This window comes from Ostrinia furnacalis, unplaced genomic scaffold, assembly GCF_004193835.3.
Source record: "Ostrinia furnacalis isolate ACB-3 unplaced genomic scaffold, ASM419383v2 OfSCF3116, whole genome shotgun sequence".
Lineage (NCBI taxonomy): Eukaryota > Metazoa > Arthropoda > Insecta > Lepidoptera > Crambidae > Ostrinia > Ostrinia furnacalis.
The window spans coordinates 399,435-413,618 of NW_021133355.1; the positions used below are offsets into that span (position 1 = coordinate 399,435).

Below are 14,184 nucleotides of genomic sequence, written 5' to 3' on the forward strand. Positions count from 1 at the left end.
ACATATGTCTGTAACGCTCGCTGAGCAATTATTCAATTTGTCTTCATTTTGACGAGTAGATGACATGGACAGAGACTTAATTAACCTGCGGTCATAAATTCGTTACCTCACACTTTTTATTGTTTCACTTGAACAACAAGTTTATTATTCGTGGTTTAATTAACAAAAAATACCACACCTACATGACATTTCCTACGCACAGGTGACATTGCGGTCAATTTTGATCTCCAATAAAAAATCTTTTTTTTTCAGGAGGGTTCCTGAAACCCCCAAAAAAGATTTTTTATTGAAATGAATGTTAGGTACCCACCTAACATTCATTTTGAAATGGACTGTATTTTGCTGCAGTTGCCAACTAAAACATAGGTACTCGTAGAGGTACTTTGATTAGTCGTCAGTTTTTGATCCTGAAAAATATTGGTTAGAAGTTACAACAACAGTGAAAATGAGAATTAGACACAAAATATTGTTTTATAAATTTTCAAATATTAAATACTCTATTACTAGAAAAAGAAAAAAAAGTTTTATGACCTAAAATATCAAGTTAGTTAACATAAGAAATACCTACTTACCAAACCTCATTACAATCTACGAAATAGAATTAACTTCATTAACACATTTTATTACTTGAATTAATTACACTACCAGTTTCCACTTTTCTCTATACAAACATAATAATAATTTAAAATACACCTAAAACTAACATCATGGCGATTTCCAATAAATAATCACCCATCAAGAAACCAGTTAGGTCGGTGCGTGCGGTTTAAATCGATTTTTAAAGGTTTAGTTAAACTGGTTGTCCCAAAATACTATGAAAACGAAATCGGTGATCTGTTAATGGTCTCAGGTCAGGTTAAGAAACGATGAAATATAAAACATGTTAACTTTAAAGAATGCCTAGTTCTCTACCTTAGATAGAGCAATAAAAATACAGCATTTTGGAAATAGAGTTGGTATTTAATAGGTATCTCTTAACTACTAGTAGAGAGGACTTTAATGGCTTCCTTGTATCTTTCTAAGTAAATAAAATAAATATCCTTGGACATTTTACACTGCGTCGTTACAGTCCCAAACCAAGCAAAGCTTGTACTATGGGTACTAGACAACGGATATAAACATACTTAAATACTTTTTTTTGTAAATACATACATATTATACATAGTAAATTTCAATTTCTGCCCAAGTATGTCAAAAATCGTCAAGAAATTTTAGGGATGATTGTGTTGATAAAATTGATCATATTTCAAAGGAACAAGGGGTGAAACCTTCCAAATAAAGTTGTTGTAACATTGTGCAATAGTTGAGAGAAGCATATGGATCTACGGTCGCATACCACAGGCCTATGCCAACAAGTTTTACCAGTTCCACAAAAACTGTGTGGTGTATCTATTTTTGAACATAGTAGTATAATTTGGTAATTACAGAGAAGTATGCAGTGGGCTTAATCCACACTAGACCACGAACAAACGAACACCCTGTTCTTTGATGTTGGTTAGAAAGAAAGAAAGAAGAAAGAAAATACATTTATTTGGCACATTAAAAACAGCAAATTACAAAACTTAACAGTAAATTAATTAATTTGGAAATGATGCCAAAAAGGCTTCCACTCAGCATAATGCCGCAGTGCGTAGCACCACGACGCTGGTTTTCAGTGGTCGCCTGATGGCAGTGGTGGAGAGGCGCAGGTTAAGTAATTTAAGGTCAAGTGCATCAAGCCTTGAAGTTCAAGGCGTCATAGAATATTGAAGTTAGAGCTCAGTTGGTAATGCTGAATACTTGAGATCATTCGTTAGTTTGAAACTAAGGCTGTAATCATAGTAACAAACAATACGTAAGGTTTACGATGTATTAATACTAGACTTTTGATAATCAAAAACTGTGGTTCTACTGCTTCAAACTCAACTAACCCATCAGCCTTGATTTCATTCCACTTTTTATAAACCACTCCCACGATCGTTTATTTTAAGGATCATTTTGCAATAAAAACATTAGGTATGGTCACGTAAGTTTTGTGCGTCTATGGTCATGATTAATTGAGAGGTGGTTTGGATCTCTACATGGGATCTGGTAGGTGTTTTATTGCTTAGAAACAGCGCCTACCATTGATAAAAATAACAAAGCAAGTTTGACGCGGTAACGCGGAAATATTTACGATTGGTTAAAGTCCGCGCCAACTTTGGTAAATTGTTATGTAAAATATGGTAGAATTATTTCGAAAGAGAGTTTGAAATAGGTAGGTAAGTATCTTAGTAAACAAAAATAAATATTAGTTTAGTCAACGTTACTTAACTTTACATATTTTCTTAAATTAAGTAGGTACGGCTATAGAAAATTCGGTGTCAGTTTTTACCTCTGGTTTTCCAAATACAACACAGATAATACGTAGTTTACCTACTTGTTTTTAATTTAATGAAAAATATTTGTTTATCACAGCTTGGGAAATAGGTATTAGTTTGAAAAACATTTTAACTGCTATCATTCTAAGTCTATATTAAGTTTTATCTTGCAGTAATGGAGTAAACAATAACAGATTTTCAAACCTAACAATACAAAATATTGTTCTTTTGTGAGTTCACCATTCTTACCAGACCTTGATGAAGAAAAGAGTGCTGTCTAAAAGGAAGTAGTAATTTAGAACACCTGCTTACCTAGTAACAAAGTTTCTCAGATATCAATCTGTAAGAAGGCAAACGAACTAAAATCTCCATGACAAACAAGCGGACATATCTTTATTATTATCAAGTAACCTAAACTCGTCCTGCACGCAGTACCGCTTGTTTTTCAGTTTGCTACTGAAAATGATTTCGTCCATCTTTCAGGTTATTTCTGTAAGTTTTTCAGGATGAAAAATAGATAATACAATATAACTAAAATGCCTAAGGCATATAAACAATATACAATAATACATCTCCAAGATCAGCTTAACTTTCTTACAAAATATGTATTATCAAAATCGCTCCACATATACATTGAACAATAAATGTTGAAAAACACAGACAGACAACGACTCTACCGCTTAACTACAATGTTAGTAAGAAAGTAATCGCTTTTCAAACAATAGTACACTTTGAGTGACACAAAATGTTACGAATGCGATAGAGATTAGACGTTTGTGTTAATTTTAATTGTAATAAATATGGTTTAATTGTGATTTTTGTGGGACAATTTTATTCTGTAGCCATGGATTTTGATGCGGTAAGTCTTGTTTGGCTGTAAAATAGAAAAAATGGTATATCGGTAGAGTAAACATTAGTTAGTTTTGCGGGATAGTCGATTCGCACTTAACCTTACCCCTTATTAAGCTACGATTGAGAAATCATTCAATAAACTGTACATACCTCTAGCATGAACAACTTTCGTCTTCGAATCGTTTGCGTATTCGACAAAATTCGATACCTTCGAATTAAACGATAGCGTGACAATTTTGACTCACAAAATAATTTTCGTGCAATCATTTCTCATACTAAGTTCACTTTACGACACGTTCACAAGGGCGCTATTGTAGTTTTTGTACTAAATCTTTTGATGGCGATTCAAATATGCAAACGATTCGAACTCGAAAGTTTTTCATGCTAACCGTACAGGTTTTCAGCAATAAAATCGCTGTATCTACTTCTGGTAGGTAATTGTCTCGATTAGGCTGTTTATTCTTATTTCTTATTTAGACTGATGACTCGGTAGTATCAAATAAACATTAATTTCAGGAAGGTATTGACTCAGATGACGGCCCCAAAGTGGTCATGACAGTAGATAATTTGACAGTTTGGACCCCTGAAGAAAGATCATGGTGGCGGAGAAAAGTTTCAAAACCAAAAAATGTTATACTGGACAACAGTGGGTATTATGAAATTTATTTAATGTCAATTGTAGAACAAGAAAGTGTTACTAATAACGCACTCAACACTGGATAATATTGTTGTTAATTTTTATTAAGATTAATAGTTACTATTTTTTTCTCTAACATTAACATAAATGTAATTGTTGTAGTTGTTTTAGTAGTAAACTTGAAACATCAGTTTCAGGAATCATTAGAGAAGGTGAATTTGCAGCACTTCTTGGACCAAGGTAAGATGTTTGTTAATCTTTTTTTCCCTTAGTTTGACCGCGATGTCCTAAGTAGGTAAATAAATAACTAGTGGATCCGAAGGAACTCTTCCAGTCGTTTCTATAAATCTTACTATCGGCTAATCAATTTATTTTGCAAGTAAATACCTGACTGAGCATTTCTGAAATCGACTCCATTTCTAATACATACATTTTAATTTTCAAAGACATTCAAAAACTGTATTCTCAGACAAAACAAGGAGGAAGATGATTTGGTAATCGCTGTACACAAGATAAAAAATATTCTTATTGCACAATCTCACCTTCTTGTCGGTCAGTCACCTTGTTTTGTGACATTTTATGAACTCAAAAAATTGTTGTAGTTAACTTTATTTTTATTTAGCTCAAGTGGAATATTTACGCCCGCATTCACAATCGATGCTTGCTTAAGTGGAGCAGCAAATCGAACGCATAACGTTGAATAGAGCTCTATGATTGGTTCGTGTGTCACCCTGTGAGTCCACGCGTACTGTTAGACGTCATAGTAACGTTTGTGAATACGCGCGCAAATAAAGAAATTTACAATAATAACAATGTTTTATAGTGGCGCTGGAAAAACCACATTACTCGTAGCTCTGGCAGGAAAATGCACCCTCCCTTCGAGGGGGCTGGTGTTAGTTGGGGGGAGGGAAGTGTCAGAGGCACAGGGGACGGTGGAACTCCTGCCGCAATTTGACGTCTTCATGGAACAATTGACGGTCATGGAGCATTTGGTTTTTATGGTAAGCGTGGCCTACTTGTTTGGTGTGATTTTTTTTTGTGTTTTGTTTTCTTATTAGAGGTATGTCGTCACTGATATTGCACACACAATGAATAATGATTACGTTTGTTTATAGTAATTGATGGTAGAACCATGGTAGAACTTTGAAATTTTCGTGGAGTTTCCTTTTAAAGGAATTTAAATAACAATGAAAATAATTTCACTCATTAACCACAAAATTGATTTTAAACTATTATAAAAATATTAACACTAACATTGTCATTGATAAATGTTTAATGAATCGTATGAGGTACAAGTAAATTCTTGTAACACCTAAATTAAGATAATAAGTACTTTACCTAGTAAAAAGCCAACCACAATAAACATCATAAAACAATTAGTGCATCACTTTATGATGTCCATAGTTATAAATGTATTAGGGAGCAAACAGGTTAAGATAAAATATCTGAATGTGAATGAAACGACAATCAGTCTGATGATTCATACAATCAACATGCCAAAGAAAATATTGATGTATGTACTTTTCTTTTTTTACGAAAGCGAATATTGTTGATGTTTTTAGGTTGTTACAGATTGTTTGTTTGACTAATCATGTTTAGTGTGAAGTTATACAGTATGTAACACACAAAAACTGTCACTGTTTAAATAGTTTTTGTATAAAGACGTTAGTGTACAAAAGCTAATTATAGGCCAGTACACTTAAACACAGCTTCGTCGAAGTCGAAAACCTAGGAGAGTCTTCATGGGCAACCAATGAAGCCATTAAAGTAATAAAATCATTCGTAGGAATTATTTCTGATTTAAAGTCTAATTCTACTGGCCTATTAGTGATGATGAAATTTTTGATTCGTAGCATCGAATGAAATTAATCTTATGAAAGCTTTTTGAAATGGTTTTTACAATGCAAGCATTTCTTTCAGACAGAATTGAAACTGGGCAGCTGTAAAAATCCAGCCAATAAAGTGGTTCTGAACTATTTGTTGGACGAACTGAAATTGAGAGCGCACTCCAAAACTACCATAAGTTCGCTCTCTGGGGGCGAAAAGCGGTTACTGTCATTGGCTACTTCGGTACGATATCGATAAAGTGCATTGTTTGTTTATATTTTTTGTGGGGTTTGGAAAAAAGATAAAAAACACCACACTGACTATTTAAAAGACATTAATTATGTCGCCCGTTTGGTGTAGTGGTTCAGAACGGACTACTTTTCAAGGCGAGAGTGAATAGGCACTTACAGGGCAGATGTACCATTCTAGACTGCATCTGCGATTGCGGTCAAATAGCTGCCTTGTCTTGCATAAAAAAAAACTATGCCGAGAGGTCCCGGGTTCGATTCCCGGCCGGGCAGAAATTGAAATGATGCATTTTAATTTCTGTGATGGGGCTAGGTGTTACTTATGTATAATGTATGTATTTACAAAAAAAAAGTATTTAAAGTATGTTTATATCCGTTGTCTAGTACCCATAGTACAAGCTTTGCTTAGTTTCGGACTAGAAGCGTAGTGTAAAATGTTTATGAGCTCTCAAAACTGAATAAAAATTCAAGCACGCTATGCTTTCCTTTGATGATCTAGTAAACGAAATTCAACCAATCAAAGGGTTTTAAATACATGTTTCGTAAATAGGGTCCTGAAAATCCTTTTTTGCGATATCATATTAACTTGTTTGTTAGCTTGTACTTGTATTTTATTCGTGTTTCTTGTGTCTTTCGTTTCTAATCTAACCTTATTATAGTGTTTTAACTTTGTAGCTGCTATCCAGTCCACAAATACTCATCTGCGACGAACCCACAACGGGCCTGGACAGTTACAACGCCGCCCTGGTGGTGGAGACCCTGAAACGGCTGTCACTCTGCGGGAAGGTGGTCATATGCTCCGTCCACCAGCCCTCCACCGATCTGTTCAAAGAGTTCAACTCCATCTTGCTGATGGCTGATGGGAAGCTGTTGTTTCATGGGAGCCAAGAGGACTGTAGTGAGTTGTTTAGAAGGTAAATTAATTTTAATAATGTCTATAACTTTCTGCACTGGAGGGTAGTCGAACCTTAACTTCGAACTCGTCCTATGTTTTTCTAATTAATTTCGTTACAAACCCAATGTCAGTTTAAGTTCCTCGGGATAAACTTGACTTTCACTGGTTGGGTTTTTATTGGCAGTCAAGTTGTAGATCCTGGCTACACAGGAGTTGCAACAGTGGGAAGTGGGAACGAGAGGTGAGAATAGTCAGTAATGTTTATAAATGAGCGTAACGATTGAATAAAGGCTCTGTGGGTGTTATATGGATTGATATTACCTACTTATCATATTACAATGTACAGTAATTGAATCGGACTGTTATCACGTTCACAGTTCAGTGCTTTTAGCGACTTACATAGGTTACAATAATTACAACTATGTTGCTTTACGAATGTCTGTCTTCTCTGATTAATATTAGCTATTCTCAGGTCACTTTTCACCAAAAGTCATAAGAAATCAGCGTTTCATATTTTCTTCACCTAGAAGTTATTTTTTAGTTCTTTTTTTGAAAAGTTGTTGCCAAAATAGTATGATGTGATGATACTTTATAACAGCAAAGCTAAGTAGCCAATGACGTCAATTTGTGTGGCTTTTGATTGATGTAACAGTATTTCTGCTGATTTTTGGATGATAAAAGGCCAACGCCTTAAGGCTCTTACAGATCAGCGTTTTTTCTTCGCCTATAAATAGGCTGGTTTTTGTGTAGAGGCGCGGCTCTACTTGTAAGAAATACTTTACAACAATGTTACATAGCGTTGGATTGATGATTACTAAAGTGCGAAATGCACCTGTAACGCCCCTGGGACTACGGGGCGACGGTAATCACTTACCATCAGGTGATCCGTCTGCTCGTTTGCCTCCTGTCACATAAAAAAAAATGTAGCGCACTTGTAAACTCGTATGCCTAAAGGAACTTAAAGAAAAACGGTACTCTAAAAGACTAAAGTTACTGCGGATTTAGTGTTCGCTACCTTAATAGAAAAGTATTCAGAATCAGCTGTTGCGAAGTCATCATCATAACCTGAAAACTTTATCGAAAATCGAGACTAACGAAAAACATTTCAGCATCAATCTACACTGCCCAGTGAATTACAATCCGGCAGAGTTCTACATAGTACGTGCCGTGTCCCGTCTGTGTGGGACAGGTGGGACGGATGAGTCCCAGAAAATCTTGGACTCGTACCACGAGAGGTACAAACGAGACGAGACGAGTGCTTCAACTGTGAAATGTGCTGTGAATAAGTTAGTATGAACGTTAATAATACATTTATTGATCTTATTTTTTATAAAACACAACAAATTTTAATTTAACTATTAATTTAGGGACACTTAAAACTCGACACAATGACATATTATTTATTGCCAATCACAATTACTTAAGTAGCGACTCATGAAACTAAAATTAAGAAACTTGATTTAGAATAAAGTACTTCAAGTTACTAGTATAAATTATACTCGTTCGTTCGTTCGTTTCAGCCAAATGACGTCCACTGCTGGACAAAGGCCTCCCCCAAGGTTTTCCACAATGAACGGTCCTGCGCTGCCCGCATCCAGGCTCTTCCCGCGACCTTTACCAGTTATTACCTTTACCAGTATAAATTATACTAATTTATGAATATTCAATATGCTTTATCAATGTCATCTTCATATAGTAGATTTAAATAAGCTATGTTACCTACTTATTTTGCTTCTCGGTTTTTGTTAAATTAAATGTTATTTTGGCTATGAGAAATTAATCATACCCATAGGCCACGCCAAAAAACATTGTGGGTTCCGTACCCAATGGGGCTAAGTAATAATAAGTCTACACTCTGTCCGTTCGAATGTATTATGTCCGTTTTCACCATCAATCCCTAATTTTTAAGTGACCCCTATGAAAACAAAATTCTTGTTAAGTGTTACCATAGGGGTCACTTAAAATTTAGGGATTGATGGTGAAAACGGTTAATACCCGTTTTCACCATCAATCTCGTACTTTTTTATTTATTTATTTGGGCATATTACATTGTTTTACAGAATTCTTTGTGGGGAGTCCGACTCACTCTTTGCCTTTACTACTCCGGACATTCCAAGACTTGTTTTTGTTAGTTTTAACATGAAATGTTAATTGAACATAATTAATCCAGCTTAAGATCACTCAAACTTCTAAGTTAATCACTGTTTTAAATTAAAATTAGATGACAGTTTGTAACTCATGGTATCTGTATAGGAAATGGTTACGAGAAAAGAAGTTTTTTTATTGATTTTAGATACAGAAGGAAATGGTTGAAGCAAGTACAGCTATTGCTATGGAGGTCGTGTCTGACATTGAGATGAAATATACGTGGGCAATTATTTTTGCTATTTATCAATGTGGTAAGTTCTTAGCATTACTTATCTAGAGTCTAGACTTGAAATTAGTTTAGTATTTTTGATAGATATAATTCCAATCGGGGGAAGGCTATGTTCTAGCACTTTACAAAAGAAATTGGTGACAATCTGTGGCTGAAATGATGATGTTGAATTCCTAAGCGAGTAACTAACACTAAATTAGGACCTAGAAATGGCCCAATTAAGAGTAATTCAGTAGGTACGGAAAAACACAATTAAGCAAGCAAAGGACAATGACCAAAAATGTATGGAGTGTGGTCCAAATGTCCACCACTAACGAGACCTATGTAGTAAAATAGTCTACTAAATACTGATTCATTATAACCAAACCGCAATCAAAAATATGCTGTCAGTAAAAAGTTATGACTGAATGAAAAGTCATGTTTTTTACCTTTTCATCCGAAAAATGTTCTTGATATCATTCTATCCATCGCACATTTTGGATTAATCTATGCATGTTATGTCATGTCGCTTAGTGTGCCGTGTTAGATTCTCGCTAAAAGAAAAAAAATAAGCTCAGAAGAAAGACAACAATATTGGAATTATGGTCGGGTGGTCGCTGCTCCGCCCCTATTGGTTGTAGGTTAGGGTTGTATATAACCTAAAACCATCCTTGATAAATGGGCTATCCATAACAAAAATAATTTTTCAAATCGGACCAGTAGTTCCTGAGATTAGCGCGTAAACTACTACAATTTTTCATACGGTCATAACTTTTTACTGACAGCTTATTTTTTTTTCGTCCCATACTGAAAGTTAATCTCTATTTAATGGACTATAAGCCAATATAGGTCTCATTTGTGGTGGACATTTGGACCACTTTTGGTCATTGTCCTTAGGATAATCAACAAGTTACAGTTACATTTTTGGCAATCTTTCCATTTCTACACCCTATTTATAAATCGTTTCATTCACGAAGATGCGCCCCACCAATTTTTGGTCGAGGGAAGCGCGGAGTGCGGGAAGTTTGATCCGAGCAATCCGAGCGTCATTATTGTAGTGTGCGTGTGCGTGCATTCATGGATATTTTAGCGTGTACCGATAACTCTCGGACATTAGCGGAAAAATGATGGGGCGCGTCTTCGTGGATGAAACGATCTATAATTTTACTTTCTTTTTCATCTGTCATTCAAATATTTTACCCAAAAATAGAAATAGGCATTAGACTAAAACAGGTTTTTCTTTTCTAGATAGCTTCCTCCATGGTGATAGGCACCTGCTACGTAGGCGCGTCAGGTTCCACCCAGCGCGGGATCCAGGACATCCGAGGGCTCCTCTGGCTGATGACCAGCGAAGTGTGCTTCGCCTTGTCCTACAGCGCGATGTATACCTTCGAAGCTGAACTGAGTTTGTTCAAGAGAGAGGTCGGGGTGTACAGCTGTTCCTCGTATCTGGTCGCCAGGTTTATTAGCTTTGTATGTTGTTTTCTATAGTGTTATTATTCTTTATTTTGAATTGATAGCTGTGTAGAATCAGTCGACTGATTCTACTAGGTTCGGGGTCAATAAAATATCGCTCGTCAGGAGGCCACGTGTAGTACCTTGGCCAAACTATATCTCAAGAATCAATCTCTGTACAGTTGGCTAATGATGATGATCATAATTATAGAATCGTCATCATCATCAACTTAGAAATGAAATTTGCTAGTTAACACTAATTTCATTAATTTTATTTCAGTAGGTACTGTTAGAGTTACATCCAGAGTAGGATACTATTTTCGGGCTGTTAGGTAAAACTTCACTTTCCACTTTCCACATTGGAGATTGTGGGGAAAAAAATGACATTAATTCCATTTATAATATGCCCAGATACCCCAGTGCGCAGTATGGCCTCTATCACTGGTCTTCATCACGACACTAGCCGTGCAGCTGCCCAACCACATGATGACAGCGTTGAAATTCTGCCTGAGCCTCTGTGTTGCTGGCATCACTGCTACTGCTTATGGTAAGTTATATAAGATTTTAAACTTTCGCGTTCCATTTTAACTTTAATTAATGAGTTACATTATGTACTCACGGCTTGACGTTTCGGCTGCGATGATGCGAGCCGTGGTCACAAGCAGACATAGTCTGCTTACTATTTTAGTTATTATGGTAAGTGGAAGCCCACCCAGTGGGCGGTAGTACCTTTAATCGAAGACAATTTTTTCGGAGTTCCTAAATAAAGTGAGTATCTTTTTACGCAGCTAATATTTTACGTAGATATACCTACCACTATCGGGGAGACGGCAGGTTATGTGGGTTTTTATATGGTATATGGAGAAGTCTTCACTCGTGTTGCGAACAACACGGTGAAGACTTCTCCATATACCCATTAAGATCCTTGACCGTAACTATGACGTCCGTTGTTTTTTGTATGGAATTAGACAGATTTTTGACGTTTGTCAAAGTTAAAGTAAAATGGTCCAACTCAGCCTTAAAGTTAGGTATGCATGGGGTGATAAAGGGTAATAACAATAGACAATAGGGCATTAAGCAGGACCACAATTTAGGGCGATGGAGTCGGTAGGCAGGTTAAACTTGTATTTTACCTGTTTTATCGTAAATCAATCAGTTAACGACTTGAGCTATTAAATGAACCCTAATTACAACTTTGAGATCACGACTTTATTTTCGTAGTGAATTTTATTGGATTAATATCTTAATTTTGAAATCGTTGTGCAACACATCTCACTCTACATATGGCAGACTGGTATTAAGATTTGATGTGCTGTTTTTCCGCCTTTTATGGGTATTATAGCCTTGAAACTATATTTAAACAAGTAATAAGTATTTTTTTAATATTACCCTAACTTCTTTAAAATAATAATAACTATGGGGTCATTGATTTACTTTGTGAATGTTAAGTACCTATTAACTTCATTAGACTGAAATGTCTATGATTTACGAGTATAATGACGATTGTAATCAAGTAGGAAGGTTTTTGGCGAATTAATAGGGTTACATTAAAAATAGCTCGTAGAGCTGATGGCCGCTGTGGCAGGAAAATTCTTGAGTGGCGACCACGAACCGGAAGACCTAGCCACTAGGTCGCGGGAGGTGCCTGGATGCGAGCGGCGCAGGACCGGTGTTTGTAGAAATCCTTGGGGGAGGCCTTTGTCCAGCAGTGGACGTCTTTCGGCTGAAACGAACGAACGAACGACATTAAAAATATCGTTTGCCTTTGAAAGAGAGAGCTCTACCAGTATCTACAGCTGCAACGTAGAATCGAGAATGCAAAGGCCAAAATTTTAACATACGAATTTAATGCCATAAAGATGACATTAAATTCGTATGTTAAAGTATAGATAAATAAATAAATCACACAAACATCCCTTATCCCTTCCAAGGTCTGGGCATGGGTGCGCTGTTCACGTCATCGAACATCATCAGTGACGTCATGCCGTGCGCTGACCTGCCACTCTTCCTGATGGCGGGTGCGTTCCTGAGGTTATCGTCACTGCCGATGTGGCTTCAACCATTGAGGTTCATATCGCACTTCTACTACGCCATGGATGCTGTCAGCAATGTTTATTGGAGGCAGATTGAGCATATTGGTAAGGATATTTTTTAGTTACCTGATTCAGTTTTTTTTTTTTAATATTGTACGTAGAAAGTAGCTTTGCAGCTTTGGAACTAAAGTCACATTGTAGTCACAATATTGTCCGTTATTTGTTTTTAAACAAAGAACTGAATTTGAAAACTGCGGGAATATTTCATCAATATTTTTCTAGCCCTTAACTAAACACCCTAGTATCTCCATAATAACGTTTGCCCTTAGCGGGATTCGAACCCGTAATCACACAGTATGCTATCCATTACACCAAGTGGCCGCCAAAAAAATTTATGAATCACAGCATACCCGAATCATTTGAATTCATACCTTTTTACTTCATTACCAGTTTAAGTACTTTGATAAGCTAAATAGCTCTTCCTTCATGTCCTGGTTTGCGGTACCGTCTCCACTAGTGATGTGCCGAATCGTAGGAGATATACGAAACCGAATATTGTACCGATGTGAGACTTATCAAATTGTGACCGTATACAAAATGAATATTTACAAAGAAGGGTCTATTGATGATGCCATAACAGTTAACTGCTATCAGTTAAGTGGGCGCTTCACATCAATTCGTGTTATTAATCGTTACTCAAACTGGTTCTCGGCCCTTATGGAACCTACTAATAAAATGTTTAAGAAAGTAGTTTCCCATGTAGAACCGCGTTAAACTGATGATTTGAGATAAAATAGGAATGCGACGAAGTAAAACCATTACTGTCAACGTAACCCGATATCTACAAATAATGGTTAGGTAAAGTTACATAAACGCATTTGTAACCTCGTCTTTTGATTAGAAGATGAATGGGCATTGTTGCATTAAAAGTGCGTTAGTTAACTTGTCGTTGATCGTGGGAAGAAAAAACTTACTTCTAAAAATAGAAGCTGGATTATATTTATTTATGTGTCATTCAAGATTCAAATAGATAGGTAGTTATCAGATGAATTTATGGTTAGGAGTACCTACCTATTATAAGTACTTTAGTGTCTGCCTTTTTTTTAACGAAATTAGGTATTCGTGTTTTAAATCAATTTAACATCAAATTGTAGCAATATTGTAACCTAATTTCATAAATTAAAGGGCTTTTTGAAGAGTAGAGATACCAGTTTTTTAATGTTGTATCTTTTTCCACAGATTGCGAAACGAACGTCACGTCCCTATGTGTCACAAATGGCGCCACTGTCTTGTCAGAAAGTGGCTACTCCTCGGACTTCGTGCTTCAGGACTCGCTAGGACTTCTGTTCGTGACTGTACTCTGGAGTCTGCTGGCCTATTTTGGGTTGAAGAGAGAGGAAAAGAAAGGCTATGCATACTAAAATTATTTAAGTTTATTGTTGAACAATTAAAAAGTAAATCATTAAAAAATTACTTTTTTTCAGTCTCCAATTTTTGTGATCGAGACATTCAAAGCCGTAGTGCTTGTACAGACGACGGCAA

The 14,184-nt window shown here is 36.1% G+C and overlaps 1 protein-coding gene across 1 annotated transcript; it reads left to right on the forward strand.

Moving 5' to 3' along the window:
* Positions 1–2,926: 2,926 nt before the first annotated feature.
* LOC114357275 (protein brown) lies at positions 2,927–14,063 on the forward strand. The gene is given in 12 exon segments (XM_028310805.1): positions 2,927–3,198; positions 3,708–3,837; positions 4,020–4,068; positions 4,652–4,829; positions 5,749–5,898; positions 6,579–6,817; positions 7,908–8,084; positions 9,092–9,197; positions 10,403–10,627; positions 11,021–11,156; positions 12,541–12,747; positions 13,882–14,063. Coding segments are annotated over 12 exon segments (1,794 nt in total). The 5' UTR covers positions 2,927–3,183.
* Positions 14,064–14,184: the final 121 nt, after the last annotated feature.